Consider the following 16,776-nt stretch of genomic DNA (forward strand, 5'->3'; position numbering starts at 1 on the left):
TTCAGTTCTTACTACGATGCTAGAGTTAAGACAAGTCATGCCGACTCGGCGGCGATTCATGAACCAATGTCCCCAGCTGGGTACCCTAAAAACACATGCCCTGCTTGTACCTTGGGCACAAGCAGGACCAACCCATCACTCTCCTGTCCTGGGTGTCTAGGTCCCCATCCAAACTGGGACTCCAAGCCCCCGCTCCTGAGTCCCGGACTCAGTGCGGTGCAAGGACCTCCTCCACAAAAACAAAACCCTAACATTCGGTCCAGAAAGAGCTGGATCCACGACAAGAGAGCAACAAGTCTTCCAAGTGCCCATACACAAGTATATACTCGGGATAATAAATTTGTGACTTGCCTAGCGTCTTATGTAACAGCCGGTCCTTAACCGACACAGACAGGGAAAACAGTGTAATCAAGCAATGCCCCGCGTCCACAGCGACACAACCTCTTACACTCACCAATACCCAACCATATCCCTACCCGGTCACTATTTTTCCTTTCCACCATTTATATTTTCCAAGTGATAATAATCCACTACTATATTTTCTATCTCTCGCGAGTGACAGCCATCACTCGATTTCTACCGGAGTCCTGTAGCATAGCATTCTACACGATCTTGTCATACTAGTAAGACTCATAGGATAAATATATATATATATATATATATATATATATATATATATATATATATATGCAAGTGGGTTTCATTTAACTCCGTAAAACTTAATGCACAATTGTAATTTAAACTGTAGAAAAGCAGGGGTTATGCACCGGGGCTTGCCTGGGTAAGATATATACTAAAAAGTTAGTATCTGCATCTTCAGATCATCCACCATCAACTGAATAGAAAACCCATTGCATCGTCTCCTGGAGAGAATACCATTACACTATTTTTGGATTACTAATCATCCTTCAATTGATCTGTTGATCCATCATCGTACCTATATGATATGTAATGTGATGCAATGCAAAAAGTAATTAATCAACTGCAATCATGATTCGTAAAATACGATTTATGCCTCTCAAGTTAACGAGCTAGTTCTAACGACAACCGTACTTATCTACGTATCCATGTTGTCGAATAAGGTGTTATTTCCCAATAATATTTTAGTTATACAAACCCAAGTTGTTTCTTTATTTCATTCTATCGATTCAATCATTATTTGAAATAGGACATCATTATCTATCTAGCAAATCAATTATTCTAGAACTACAAAAATTACAGTGAGTACCTAATATTGCTAGGAGCCTACTGTAGAAATTTCAGATCCAATGCTATTACCAATTTATCCCAACAATTCCTACAAGTTATCTTTTTATAATATTAAGTACCTTAAATTAATTATATAGCTTCCAAGAATATTATCACACTATGTGAACAAAATATACTAACAGATAGATCATAATTTTAGGAGACTAACAAAATTGGTTTCATAATTTTTGGATGCCTATACCATCTTATATTGATTTTACAAATCTGCTTCAGCATTCAATTAGGAAATACCTCAAAAAAGAAACAGGGCCGGCTGCAACAAACTAGGCTAGCAGCCGCACGCGCGGCCAGCTAACCAGGCATGGCCTAGCGGCGCGGTAAGGGCGTGGGCGGCCCAATGGGGTGGGCGGCCCAGCGCACAGTGCGACAACCAGCCACCCCAAGCGGCGCAGGTGGCGGCCCAACGTGGGCGAACGACCCAGGCGCAAGGCAGCCCAATCAGCCGACGATTTTTGCAAAAATGACCCTACGCTTTTCTCTATTCAACGTTAGATCTAGAGTCCTATTTAAATGAGTCACGTATTTCGCAGTAAAGACCCTGTATAAAATATTTGCTTGGATTTATACCCTCGCTTCATCCTAAAAAATAGAGGGCCGACGGGGAGCACTGGCCGGCGGTGGGAACGGCATGATGAGGTCGGGGAAAGGCACGACGAAGGCGGACCAACCGCCGGTGAGCCGCATGGGGACCCACGTGACCTCGGGCTGGCCGCGGCAAGAGCCGAGCTAGCCCAAGGCAGCCTACCCACGCGAACTGAGGCGGCGGCAAACCGGCTGCAGCGGTGCCGGCCAGACGGACGACGTGGATGAGACAGAGCCGCCCTCGGCCATCCTCCGGGTGATGGCGGACCTCCTCGGTGACCCGGGGCAGGAGACGCGCCGGCGCCGTAGCTGCGCATGGTGAAGCCATGCCGGCATGGACGGGATAGCGTGGGGAGGCGTCGTGGCGGTGTGCTCGGTGATGGCAGCTGCGGGGCAACGTGGCATGGTCCGCAACAGCGTCGGTGGTCTCGGCCCTGGGCAGAAATGGGGACGCGGCACGGTGACGGAGCAGAGGGCAAGAGAGCTAGCGTTGGAGATTGATGGCATGACAACGCACGGGAGGGTAGCGTAGCGGGGCTCAGGCGCGTTGGAAAGGCTGTGCACGAGCGGCGTAGACGGCGACGGTGCTCGCAGTCAGGCCAGTGCCGGCAGCTCGCGTGCGCGGGTGTGGCGCGGGGCAGTGCGCTTGCGCGTGCTGTGGCTAGCAATGGGAGCAGCATAGGTGCCAGCGGAGGTTGCCCAGAGCAGCTAGGTTCACCGAGGGGCGCGCGCGGTGGTGATGGGCTCAATGCTACCGGGCAGCGGCGGCTGCTAGCACGAATGACGGCCCTACAAAGGAGGCATGTCGACGGTGGGGCACTAGGGCTTCTACAGGTGGGAGGCATGGGAGGACGGCGCAGCTCGGTCTTCGGCTTAAGCATGAGGGCAGGGCGAGCTGGGGGATGGGGCATCCACCACGGCAGCAGAAAAAGGAGAGACGAGGAAGCAAACGCACATGGGCGGCCTACCAAGGCGTGCGCAGGGCAGTGCTAGCGAGGGCAGCACGATGGGACAACAGAGGCAGGCAAAGAGACAAGACAAGAGAGCAGAAATAGAAAAGAACAAAGAAAACAACATGAGTGACCCGACCAACTTTATTAACGTCAGGACAGGGCGGCGTGGTTGAAAGCTCTAGTTTGGTTTTGGTGAATTGATGAAACCCTAAGTACTAACCTAGTTTATCAAGTGATCATGAGATAGGTAGCACATTCTAAGTGGTGAAGCAAATAAAGATCATGACATGATGATGGTGATGCCATAGTGATGATCAAGTGATTGGACTTGAAAAGAAGAAAGAGAAAAATAAAAGCCTCAAGGCAAAGGTATAAATGGTAGGAGCTATTTTGTTTTGGTGATCGAGACACTTAGTGAGTGTGATCACATTTAGGATCGATAGCCGTACTATTAAAAGGAGTGAAACTCGTATCAAAATGCGGTTATCAAAGTGCCACTAGATGCTCTAACTCATTGCATATGCATTTAGGATCTAGTGAAGTGCTAACACCCTTGAAAATGTTTGTGAAAATATGCTAACACATGTGCATAAGGTAATACACTTGGTGGTTGGCACATTTGAGCAAGGGATAGGAACTTCACCGGTGGAGTGTCCGCCCATAGAGTGTGAATAGTCTGACAGTGCCACCAGCGCCCTAGACAGAAAAGATGGAGGTCACTGTAAGTGATCGGACGCTGGTCTCTGAAGGACCGACGCGTCCGATCAGTGTAGGATCTACAGGAAGATAAAGGAGGCCTAGAGGGGGGTGAATAGGCCTGTAAAACTTTAACTCAAAACTCTGTTAGAACAGAGAGCGGCACCGTCGGCCTTATAGGGTGGCACTGCTGCTCTACAAAAAATAATCTAACATAGTTGAGATTTAACAGAGATGAACCTGATCCTACTAGCTGCTTAATCCTACAATATAACTTCAAGATCCAGTTCGAAGACTGGATACCATAGAAACTTCACACAAATGTGAATCGAGCAACTAAACCCTAACAACAGCTAGCAATAAGATAAACAACATGTATAGTAAAGATCAAGCACGCAAGACACAAGATTTATCCCATGGTTTAGCTCACCACTAAGGTTTGCCTAAGTCCACGTTGTTGAGGAAGCCACAAAAGGCTTGAGCTTGCCACAAAGGCTTGCCTTACCCTCGTTCTCAAATCAAGAGAGTGAACTCTTGAAGTGAGGGGTGATTTCTTAGCTTTCGAATGAGGTTACAAACCTCCCAAGGCTGCCACACAAGTTGGCAAGCATAAAGGCGACGCCTAGCCGGCTAGGAGCAAGCTCCAAGAGTAACAAACCCTAGAACCACCGGCCAAACGTGAACCAAATGCTCTTAGACTTTGAGAATTAGTGGATCTTCTCTCCAATCGAGTTTTGCTGCCTTTTCTCTCAAGTTTTGATGGTTGGAATTAAGAATTAGATTGAGGGATGGAGGAGCAATAATGGAGGAGAGAGGTGAGCTTTGGTTCTATCTGGTTTCGAGTAGAATGATTCAGTGGAGAAGATGACCGTTGTGGGCTGGGTCTGAAGGGTATAAGTACCCCCCGAGCCCAATGGTCAGTTAAGGGCGGCACTGCCGCTCTTAACAGGGCGGCACTGCCGCCCTAGCCAAAACAGGTAATATCATATCAAATTTGGCTGGCTATTTTGACTAGGTAGAAGGATGTAAATCTATGAATTTGAGCATCTAATTCAACAGTTGACCAACTGTCCTAAAATCCCTCTTAATAGTATGGCTTTCCCTAAACTCAAATTCAAAACATAAAAGAATTTAAACATCCTTTGAGCTAGGCCTAGCCACCTTTTGTAATTAGGACACCTACAACCTGTTCATCATCCTCATTCTTCGATTTCTTGCTTATCATCTCGATAAATCTCATTAGTCCTCTAATTTGGTGGTCATCAATACCAAAACCCACAATAGGGCTTGATTGCACTTACAATCTCTCCCTTTTTGGTAATTGATAACAACCCAATTAGAGCTTACACATGATATGAAATCTAAACTAAGATTTTCGAACCATGGGTGTAGGAGCCTCCCCCTAAATATGTGAATAGAGATTTGAATTCTCAATTTGGCATGAAAGGCCACAATTCACATTTTAGGTGTGATGGGAACCTTCCCCTATATCATGCCTGCTGTGGGGTGCTGAACAAAGTGTCACAGGAATAAACTTGATGCACATGACAGGTTTTATCAGTTCAAGCACATAAGGTCATGGCTGATATAGCATAGGGCGGCACTACCGTCCTGACTATATTAGTTAGGTAGCAATCAAATTTCTACAACATATCATATGAATATAAAACAATCTAAAATCAGAATATGACAAACTAAAACAGTAACCATGAATACATATTCATATCCGAAGCAAATTAAGTCACAAAGTAGCATAATTTCATGAAATAGAGTTTTAAGCGACTCTCAAACTCATAACCTAACTACTCTCATCGGATCTGAACATCAAGCGCAGCAGCAAAGAACATATGGCGTCGAAAAACTATTGACCCCTCTAATTTTCTCCCCCTTTGGCATCAAGTACCAAAAAGAGAAGAAAAAGAAGAGAAATCACCCATCACTGCCGGAGTCGACGTGGGCATGTCCGGTGACGTGGGTGTGTGAAGTGAAGCGTACTGAACGTTGCAGAGGTGCTGCCCCAGCTAAAGTAAAAGTCCCTGGCTGATCCATCGAAGGACGCGGTCTCCTGGGATATGTGCGAAACAAAGCTGCCTAAACCTGTGGATCGGCCTCTGTAAGGTGGATCTCTGCACCAAGGTCCTGCTGACTTGGGGGCTCCTCAAAATGATGTCCCTATGGGTACCCGTAGTACTAACTGAATGGCTCATATGAGTGCCCATACTGCTGATCATCTGGTTGTTCATCATGGTGCTCATGTGGCTGATCCTGCTCCTCATCAGAAGAAGAAAGGTGAGGCAAGTTAGGAAACTGAGGTGGTGGCTACACTGGTGGAAGTGGTGGCAGCCCTGCCATCTCCCTAGCATGCCTCACTGCTTCCCTGTTCTCCATTCGATCCTCATAAGCAGTTTGTGAAGCATATGCACAATGCGTAAAGATTGCCTTCATCCATGCACCCATCTTTCCCCACTTTGACTTCTTCTTTTGTTCCCTAGCTCTGGACGGCTTAGGAATATCTCTCTATGCAGCTCCAGAAGGGTGAAAGCCTGCTGTCCCACTATTTCTAGGTCCTCTAGAACTAGTGTGCTGAGTAGCTGATCCAAGTCCCCTTAAACCACCATGGGTCTTCTTGATCTTGTAAACAGTGTGCTCACAATCCTTAGGGAACCACATGTCAGTCACTCTCTCAATCATAAACATGAGGTAAGGAGCATAGGGCAAAGATCTCCTCCCATCATCCATAGCATATGCTAGCTCAACCCAAATGAATCTTGGAACATTAAACTTTTCACTGCTGGGAAACCTAGACAACACATTAGTGATATAGCCATTCAAATATGTTGCATTGTCTTTAGGGTTGAGAGTGATCCTAAAAAGATTGTTCATGATGTAATAGAAACTCTTGAGCTTGGTCTTTGACCAATCAGGAACTGCAAGATTTTGATCCTCCCACATGAAGCTTTCTTCCATTGGCTCAAGACGACGCTCATTATGAATCCTCTCATATCCCCTGTGGATGTGTCCAAAACCAAAAATACGATAGAAGGTGACAAAATCAATGCGATAATGTCACCCATCAGTCATCCAATGAAGCTCATCCACTTCCCTGTTCTAATAGTAAGTAGCATGGAACTGAGCAAGAATCTCCCTGTTCCAATCATACCTGAAACTCATGATGTCTGTCATCTCAAAGCGGTCACAGGTCTTGATTATTGTAGCAAACTGATGATCATCCCTGCTCTCCAAGTCACCAAAGTCAATGTACTACATCTTGCTAATCTTGCCCTTTGACTTAGACAGAATGGTTGTAGCATAAAAATCAGATTGGAAAGCATTCCAAAATCTATAATCAATGCCATTTGATCTGTCAGAGGAGTAGGGATCAATCTCTCTGGCTTCACATGTCTTCTTCCAACTCATGGAATAATCAACAACTCTATGATCATCACTATTTTGGGGAGGAATGAGATCGAACCCATCAGTGTTATCTCTCATGTAGCTGCTACCAAACTCTGAAATGTGCAAAGGAGAATCAGGCCACACATGAATAGTTCTTCCCATCCTCTGAATGTTTTCCTCTTCAGTAAGGTCTTTATCAAGATTTCTATCTCTGGGAGTATAGCTCGCCTGTCCCCTGCCTCTCTTGACCTTTTGCTTGGTTGTCAACACCTTCCTTTTACCTCGGTCCATCTATGTAATTTAAATAAGACTTGATAAGAAACTGTATAAGATAATGAGTTAGACACAGCTGCAAGCAGGTTTTAACAAGAAAAAGAATTTTGAAAATGACACAGGAAGCTTTGCTAGATTTGGATTCATCATGGTAGGGTGGCACTGCCACCCTTAGTTGCTTCACTATTTCATTTTCAACTTTCTCGTTCTGGTTAAATCCTATTTCCAACAGTGTCTATTCATCATCACAATTTTAGAATCACAGTCTAAGCAAGGAATACATGAAACCCTAGCCATGAATTTAAAAGATTGAGTATGAAAAACTTTAGAAATAATTTTTGATAAATGAATCTAATCCATTTTTTAAATTCATCGAATTTATGAGCTTGAGTATAGCAGTTAGAATCTGCTAGGGATGCCATTAATGGTCCCAAGGGCGGCATTGCCGCTCTTTCCAAAATCATCCAACTGGTGAAATCCAAAATCAACTTGATTCAACCATCAAAAACCTTTCTAAACCCTTCATACTCCCCCTAGAAACTGAAATCCATGACTAAAAGCTTCACATTGCATAGATCGAAAGGGGTTAGGGTTTCACCTTGCTTCCAAACCGTTGGAGTGGAGGGAGAAGAGAAGAAACAGCTCGGCCAGGAGCCTCCTGTAGTGACCAGCGATGAAGAGACTTGGTCGGCAGCAGGGGCGGCACTGCCGAGGTGGCAGGTCGCAAGAAACGGCGGTGGCGCGTGCTTGAGAGAGAGGAAGGGAGGAGCATGAGCATCGGCGTCGGCTGGGAGAGAAGGAGAGAGTTGGGTCGGGGGCCAGAGAAGGAATAAGTAGAAGAAAATGGGCCCCGCAACCCAGCCAAAATTGGCTGAAAATGGCTTAGTTTTCAGAGAGCGGCACTGCCGGCCATAATGGGCGGCACTGCCGCCCTGCCAATCTTGTAGGGATTACACTAAAACTCTATGACCTTCTTTACCTCAGATATGGATATATATTCTCTAAATATCATAACCAGTAAGAAATCAACAATACAAACAATGGCCATGACACTTAGTTGGCCTTTTGAAATGGTTTTGAAACACAATATAGTATCCTTTTAAATCATTTTCCTATGTCGCTAGGTTATCAAACAGAGGTGTGCCATATTTCAAACCACGTTACGAGAATCAAGTATATTTAGCTCACTACACAAAGCACAAAACCTTGACTCATCGAGAGGCTTAGTGAAGATATCGGCTAGTTGTTTTTCGGTGCTCACATGACGAATTTCGATATCTCCTTTGATTTTGTGGTCTCTCAAGAAGTGATGTCGGATGTCTATATGTTTGGTTCTTGAGTGGCTTACGGGATTGTTTGCAAGCTTTATGGCACTTTCATTGTCACACAAGAGTGGAATTTTGGTGAATTGACATCCGAAATCACGAAGGGTTTGCCTTATCCAAAGTAGTTGAGCACAACATGCACCGGCTATAACATACTCGGCCTCGGCGGTGGAAAGGACTACATAATTTTGCTTCTTAGAACTCCAAGACACTAGGGACCGTCTAAGGAATTGACATGTCCCCGAAGTGCTTTTTCTATCTACCTTGCAACCGGCATAATCGGAATCCGAATGGCCAAGTAGATTGAACTTAGAGCCCTTGGGATACCACAAGCCAAGGTTAGGAGTGTGTACTAAATATCTCAAGATTCTTTTAACAGCCACTAAATGGCACTCTTTCGGGTTGGCTTGAAATCTAGCACACATGCACACACTAAGCATTATGTCCGGCCTAGATGCACATAAGTAAAGTAGAGAGCCAATCATGGAGCGATATACCTTGATGTCCATGACTTTCCCTTCTTCATTTAGATCAAGATGTCCATTGGTTGGCATGGGAGTTTTGATAGGCTTGGCATTCACCATGTCGAATTTGTTAAGCATATCATGGGTGTACTTGGTTTGGCTAATGAATGTCCCTTCCTTCATTTGCTTGATTTGAAATCCAAGGAAGAATTTTAGCTCACCCATCATGAACATCTCAAATCTCTTAGTCATAATCCTACTAAACTCATCATAATACACATGATTAGTACTACCAAATATTATGTCATCGACATATATTTGGCACACAAATATATCATTTCCAACTTTGTGAGTAAAGAGTGTAGGGTCGGCTTTGCCTATTTCAAAGCCTTATTTGAGCAAGAATTCCTTAAGGCATTCATACCATGCTCTTGGTGCTTGCTTAAGCCCATAGAGCGTCTTTTGGAGTTTATAGACATGGTCGGGGAACTTGGGATCTTCAAATTCTGGTGGCTGCTTCACAAACACCAACTCTTGTATTGGGCCATTGAGGAATGCACTCTTGACATCAATTTGGTACAACTTGAAGTCATGATGGGCAGCAAAGGCTAGAAGCATTCAGATTGCTTCAAGTCTTGCCACCGGTGCATATGTTTCTTCAAAGTCCAAGCCCTCTAGTTGAGTGAAGCCTTGGGCCATCAATCTTGCCTTGTTCCTAGTCACCACACCATTTTCATCTTGCTTATTGTAGAAGACCCACTTGGTACCAATGACATTGGTGTTGGGCCTTTCCACCAATTTCCACACTTGATTTCTCTCAAAGTTGTTGAGCTCTTCTTGCATGGCCATGACCCAATCCGGATCTTCAAGTGCTTGTTCTACCTTGAGAGGTTCCAAAGAGGAAACAAATGAGTAATATTAACAAAAATTTGCTAAATGTGAACGAGTTGTTACCCCCTTTCGAATGCTCCCAAGAATGTTGTCAACGGGGTGATCCCGTTGTATAGTTTGATGTAGCCTTGGATGCTCAACACCTCCTTGTTCCTCTTCTAGACCTTCAACCTCTTCTTGTTCAAAGATAGGCTCTAGGTTGAGTCCTTGAGGTGGTGGAGTAGGAGTTGAAGGAACTGCTGCTAAGGTAGATGGGGTGGCACTGCCACCCTCATGAGCAGCACTGTCGCCCTACTGATGTTCAGCAGGTGAGTGCTGCCCTTGTCGATGGAGTACGTCAGCAGAAATTTATGCAGCAATAGCCTGGGGATCCTCATCATCAGTGGCTTGATCTTCTTGTGGCCTAATGTCGCCTATAGCCATTTGCTTGATTGCCTCACATGGTGGATCCTCCTTCCCTACAACACTTGAATCAACTTACTCCACTTGAGAGCCATTAGATTCATCAAATATCACATCTACCGTGACTTTAACTCTACCCATGGTTTTGTTGAAGACACGATAGGCATGCTCATTTGATCCATAACCAAGAAGAATGCCTTCATCAACTTTAGGTGCGAATTTTGAGGTTTTGGGTCTTTTGTTAAGTATAAAACACTTGCACCCAAACACTCTAAAGTATGACACATTTGGTTTGTTACCGGTTAAAATCTCATATGAAGTCTTCTTGAGTTTCTTGTGTAAGTAGAGACGGTTGATGGCATGGCAAGCGGTGTTGACGGCGTCACTCCAAAAGAGGTCCGACGTCTTGTATTTATCTAGCGTTGTCCTTGCCATATCAAGAAGTGTACGGTTCTTCCTCTCTACTACACCATTTTGTTGAGGGGTGTAAGGAGTTAAAAAGTCATGCTTGATGCCCTCATCATCAAGAAACTCTTCAACTAGAGTGTTCTTGAATTCGGTCTCATTGTCACTTCTTATCTTCTTGATAGGAAGACCGAACTCCCTTTGTGCCCTTCTCACAAATATCTTGACTTTCTCTTGCACCTGGAACTTATCATAAACAAAGAACACCCAAGTGAAACGGGAATACTCATCAACAATAACTAGACCATATTTGTTACCCCCTATGCTTATGTAGGCGACCGGTCCAAAGAGATCCATGTGAATCAACTCTAACGGTTGTGCGGTGGTCATGATGCTCTTTGGTGGGTGAGGTACACCTACTTGCTTTCCGGCTTAGCAAGCACTACAAATCCTGTCTTTCTCAAATTGAATATTGGTTAGTCCAAGGATGTGGTTGTCTTTTAGGAGTTTGGCCAAGTTCCTCATCCCAACATGAGCTAGTCGATGATGCCATAGCCAACCCATGCTAGATTTTGCCACTAAACAGGTCTCAAGCTTAGCTTTTCCTTTGCTGAAATCAACTAAGTAAAGCTTGTTCTTGAGGTGACCCGTAAAGACAATAGAGGAATCCTTCCTCTTAGAGACTTCCACACCCTTATCCGTGAAGAGACAATTGTAGCCCATCTCACATAATTGAGAAACGGACAACAGATTGTACTTCAAGGAATCAACATGTAAGACATTTGTAATTGAATGATCAAGTGTAATAGCTACTTTACCAAGTCCAATCACACCCCCTTTTGAATTGTCACCAAATATGATATTCTCATCTGAATTTGTAGTTGGGGAGTATGATGAGAACATACTTCTTTCTCTGATCATATGATTTGTGCAGCTACTGTCAAGCACCAAACTTGACCCACCGGAGGAGTATGCCTGCAACACAAGTTTAGTTCCTAGTTTTAGGTCCCCAAATATTCTTGGGGCCTTGCATGTTAGTCACAAGAACTTTAGGAACCCAAATTGAAGCATTATGATAAACATTTCGACCATTGCCAACAAACTTGGCAAATACCTCCCCCTTGTTGTTGTGCTGCAAAACAAAGTTAGAATCCAAACATTATGGAGGTATTTTTGCTTTTAGTTGGTAAGCATATCTATTTGGAGTGACCCAGATAGATTTCTTTGGTTTCTGGACAACCTGCTCTAGATGAGACACCTTCTTCTTGGGCTTGACATGAGCAGATGAGTAGGAGGTGGTCTTCCCTTTTCTGTGGGGGGCGGCCTGCCACCCTTCACAGCGGCACTACCGTCCATAGGCCGCGGTGCTGCTCTGGGCTGACCTTGTGCCACCATCTGTGTAGACCTATCTGTACCTTCCTGCCCTTTGCTCATGAACTGAACACACTCATATCCATTGATTACCTTTCTCCCATTGGTTTTACCTCCATGAGTGTGCCCAAGCCCATCTTTGATGCATGGATTTCTTCCATCTTTGTATTGTGGCCTCTTTGGTTTTTCACCTTTGCCACCAGCAGGTTTCTTGTCTTCCATGCACCTTTTTCCTAACATAGCATTGAGCCTAGCAATCTCCTTTTTTATAACCTCCAAGTTTGCAAGGTTAGTGGAATGAACATTTAAGTCAAGATTATGGCAATTTCCACATCCTTGGCTAGTGGAGGGAATAGAAGTGTCATTTGTGTTGGAGGGAAGTGGGGTGCTCTCACATAGAAGGTTATATTGCTTCTCAATTTTGTTGTGCTTTTCAAAGACACAATACTTGTCATTGAGTGCAATATTTGCCTTCTTTGTGAGAGCATGTTCTCTTTGTTCTTCGGCCAAGGCCTTGTTCAAAGAGTCCACCTTACTTCTCTCTAACTCAAGAGCTTCCTTGCAGTCAATATACATCTTTTCGGTTTCCTCAAGATAATCATCTCTATCGGCTAGCTTGGCTTTGACACTTTCTAATTCCTCCATTAGATTTATGATAAAGAGCTTGGTCCTAGAATCTAACTTTTTAGTCAATTTAGCATATTTCTCAACATCACTAGTATCATCATCACTAGAATCACTAAGTTCACTACTAGAGATGTCACTAGGAGGTGGAGATTTGGCTCTTCATTTTACATTCTCACCCTTTGCCATAAGATAAACGTGAGTGGAGCGGTGGTCATCATCATCGGATATGTTGTTGAAGAGCCTTGATATAGAGGATGGCTTTTGAATAGCCACGGTTTCAACTTTCACATCCTCTTCATTTGACTCCTTAGTTGAGTCCCACTCATGCCCAATGTGTGCCTCTCCCATTTGTTTGTATCTCTTTTTGTGTTCGTGCTTGCCTTCATTGTTGTCCCTCTTGTATTTGTTTTCTTTCTTGTCATAGGGACACTTAGCAATGAAGTGCTCCGTGCTGCCACAATTGTAGCAAGTCCTCTTCTTCTTGTTGGGGAACCTTTTTTGCACTATTTTATACCCATTCTTTTTCAACCCCTTGTGATAGCTCTTCATGAATAAAGCCATGTCATCAATCTTCATATAATCAGCCCCATCATCTTCATCTTCACTTGAGGATGAACTTGGATCATCATTTTATGGAGTTGACTTGATTTCCTTGGGTTGACTTGTTGATGCTTGCTTGCTACCCTTTGCCTTGTTGGAGATGCCTTGATTGCTTTATTTATTGGCCTTGAGAGCTACTTCCTTGATTTTCATGCCTTCTAGCTTGGCTTGCAACTCACCAAGTCTTCTCCTTTCATTAGCTTCTTCTCTTTGCATGTCAAATATCAACAATCTTCTAAGCACATTATTAGGTGTGAAGTGCTCAAACTTCTTCTTATCCCTAATCAAGGTGACTATGGTCTCATTTCTTGGTGAGTAGGCTTCCAACATAACCTTCACCACTTTGTGATCATCAAGCTCATCACATCCATAGCCTCTAATCTTGCCCACCAAGGTCATCAATCTATCAAATATCTCTTGTGGCCCCTCTCTATCTACGATCATGAACCTATTGAGCTTGGCCATCAACAAATCAATCTTTGCCTTCCTTACTTTATCAACACCTTCATGTGCTAGATGCAAAGTGTCCCAAATCTGTTTTGCAACATTGACATTCATCACTCGGTTGTACTCATTTCCATCCAAGGCACTAAGAAGAATACTTGTGGCTTGGCCATTGAGATGGACAGCAGCTAGTTCTTCATTTGTTGGTGCTTCAGGATCTTCTGGTAGCTGCAATCCATTCACCACAATCTCCCAAAGACCAGGGTGAAGACCTACAAGATAGACACTCATCAAGTGCTTCCACTTGGCAAAATTTGTCCCATCAAAATGAGGCAACTTGCCTGTGGGCACATTGACAAAAGACCTTTTATTATGGTTAGACAAATAAGAATAATTAAAGGATATGGCGGCATATTTGTTCTTGTTGTTGTTGCTGCCCTAGTCCTTGCTATCCTTCTTTTTGTCCTTACTCTTCACCCCCTTGCTATCTTTTGAAGTATGGTATGACACATCATCATCTCCATCGTCCGAGCTACTAGAGAGCTCAGTAGATGATGTATCATACTCATTCTTCTCTTGCTCTTGAGCTCTTGCTGCCCTTCTCTTAGCTCTTGCCTCTCTTGTGATTCTTCTAGCTTCTTTTCTCTTCTTCTTGTCTTTGAGCCGCTGCTCTTCCTTCTTCTTTTCTCTAGCTTCTCTTGTTGTGATTTTTGTGGCTTTTCTTTCTTTTCTTGTCTTTCTTCTTTTGGCATCGGTGGTCTTGGATTCTTTGATGGTGGCATCACTTGCTATGGACATGGACAGCTCGCTGCTGCTGCCAACATCCTTGACGTGCACACCACTTGCATCCACAATGTGAACGGTCTTCGAACCTTCTCCTTCTTCCATACTTCATGCGGTGAAGCGTATACGAAGCAACCTCGCTCTGATACCACATGTAGGATCTACAGGAAGATAAAGGAAGCCTAGAGGGGGGGTGAATAGGCCTGTAAAAATTCAACTTAAAACTCTATTAGAACAGAGGGCGGCACTATCGGCCTTATAGGGCAGCAGAGCCGCTCTACAAAAAATAATCTAACACAGTTGAGATTTAATAGAGATGAATCTGACCCCGCTAGCTGCTTAATCCTGCAATATAACTTCAAGATCCAGTTCGAAGACTGGATACCATAGAAACTTCACACAAATACGAATCGAGCAACTAAACCTTAACAACAGCTAGCAATAAGATAAACAACATGTATAGTAAAGATGAAGCACGCAAGACACAAGATTTATCCTATGGTTCAGCTCACCACTAAGGTTTGCCTAAGTCCACGTTGTTGAGGAAGCCACAAAAGGCTTGAGTTTACCACAAAGGCTTGCCTTACCCTCGTTCTCAAATCAAGAGAGTGAACTCTTGAAGTGAGAGGTGATTTCTTAGCTTTCAAATGAGGTTACAAACCTCCCAAGGCCGCCACACAAGTTGGCAAGCACAAGGGCGATGCCTAGCTGGCTAGGAGCAAGCTCCAAGAGTAACAAACCCTAGAACCGCCAGCCAAACATGAACCAAATGCTCTTAGACTTTGGGAATCAGTGGATCTTCTCTCCAATTGAGTTTTGCTGCCTTTTCTCTCAAGTTTTGATGGTTGGAATCAAGGATTAGCTTGAGGGATGGAGGAGCAACAATGGAGGAGAGAGGTGAGCTTTGGTTCTGTCTGGTTTTGAGCAAAATGATTCAGTGGAAAAGATGACTGTTGTGGGCCAGGTCTGAAGGGTATAAGTACCCTCTGAGCCCAACGATCAGTTAAGGGCGGCACTGCCGCTCTTAACAGGGCGGCACTGCCGCCCTAGCTAAAACAGATAATATGATATCAAATTTGGCTGGCTGTTTTGACTAGGTGGGAGGATGTAAATCTATGAATTTGAGCATCTGATTCAATAGTTGACCAACTGTCCTAAAATCTCTCTTAATAGTACGGCTTTCCCTAAACTCAAATTCAAAACATAAAAGAATTTAAACCTCCTTTGAGCTAGGTCTAGCCACCTTTTGTAATTAGGACACCTACAACCTGTTCATCATCCTCATTCTTCGATTCCCTGCTTATCATCTCGATAAATCTTATTAGTCGTCTAATTTGGTGGTTATCAATACCAAAACCCACAATAGGGCTTGATTGCACTTACAGTCAGTAGCAGCAGAAGAAGCGCAGCGTCGGTCGTCATGTCCGGTCACACTGACATGGTCATGCACAGGGCAGTCATCGTGTGACCGGACACTGGCTGGCTGTGTCCGGTCACACTAACATGGTCATGCACAGGGGAGTCATCGTGTGACCGAACGCTAGGTGAGTCCGGTCAAGCATGACCGGACGTCATGAAAAATCGTCTCTAGATGCTTACTGGAAACGACCGGACGCTAGGGTTCAGCGTCCGGTCACTTTGAGCTACAGCGTCCGGTCATCACTTGAACATTGAGATCGGACGATCAACATTTGAAGAGAGGGGACACGTGGCACGCATCGCGTGACCGGGCGCTAAGGTCCAGTGTCCGGTCGATATGACCAGAGCGTCCGGTCACCCCGTGTTGTGCCCAGTGAAGGGGTACAACGGCTCTATTTTATGGGGGCTTCTATTTAAGCTCCATAGCCGGCTCAAGCTCACTCTCTTGGCCATTTGCATTGACATAGCAACCTTGTGAGCTTAGCCAAAGCCCTCCCACTCATCTTCATCATTGATTCATCATCTTTGTGAGATTGGCAGAGAATCCAAGTGCATTGCTTGAGTGTTTGCATCTAGAGGCACTTGGTGTTCGTGTTTCACTACGGGATTCACTTGTTACTCTTGGTGGTTGCCGCCACCTAGACGGCTTGGAGCAACGAGGATCGTTAAGCGAAGGTTGGTGATTGTCTCCGGCTCCGATCGTGGTGATTGTGAGGGGTTCTTGACCTTTTCTCGGTGGAGAGCCAAAAGGTACTCTAGTGGATTGCTCGTGGCTTATGTGATCCTTATCTTGTGTTGGTTGTGTGGCACCCTATTGAGGGTTTGACGTGTGATGCCAATTAGCGCGTGAACCTCCAAGTGAGTGAACCACCATAA

At 44.5% G+C, this 16,776-nt stretch overlaps 1 protein-coding gene across 1 annotated transcript; it reads right to left on the reverse strand.

The window, feature by feature from the left end:
* Positions 1-14,136: 14,136 nt before the first annotated feature.
* Positions 14,137-14,586, reverse strand: LOC136470561 (uncharacterized). Its single transcript, XM_066468367.1, has one exon. The coding sequence runs from the start codon at positions 14,584-14,586 to the stop codon at positions 14,137-14,139; it is 450 nt and encodes a 149-aa protein (XP_066324464.1).
* Between the last annotated feature and the right edge of the window lie 2,190 nt (positions 14,587-16,776).

The sequence above is a fragment of the Miscanthus floridulus genome, chromosome 8 (genome assembly GCF_019320115.1).
Source record: "Miscanthus floridulus cultivar M001 chromosome 8, ASM1932011v1, whole genome shotgun sequence".
NCBI lineage: Eukaryota > Viridiplantae > Streptophyta > Magnoliopsida > Poales > Poaceae > Miscanthus > Miscanthus floridulus.

Excerpts from the sequence above, each read along its gene's own strand:
- LOC136470561 (XM_066468367.1), bottom strand. The coding sequence starts at position 14,586 with ATGGAAGAAGGAGAAGGTTCGAAGACCGTTCACATTGTGGATGCAAGT.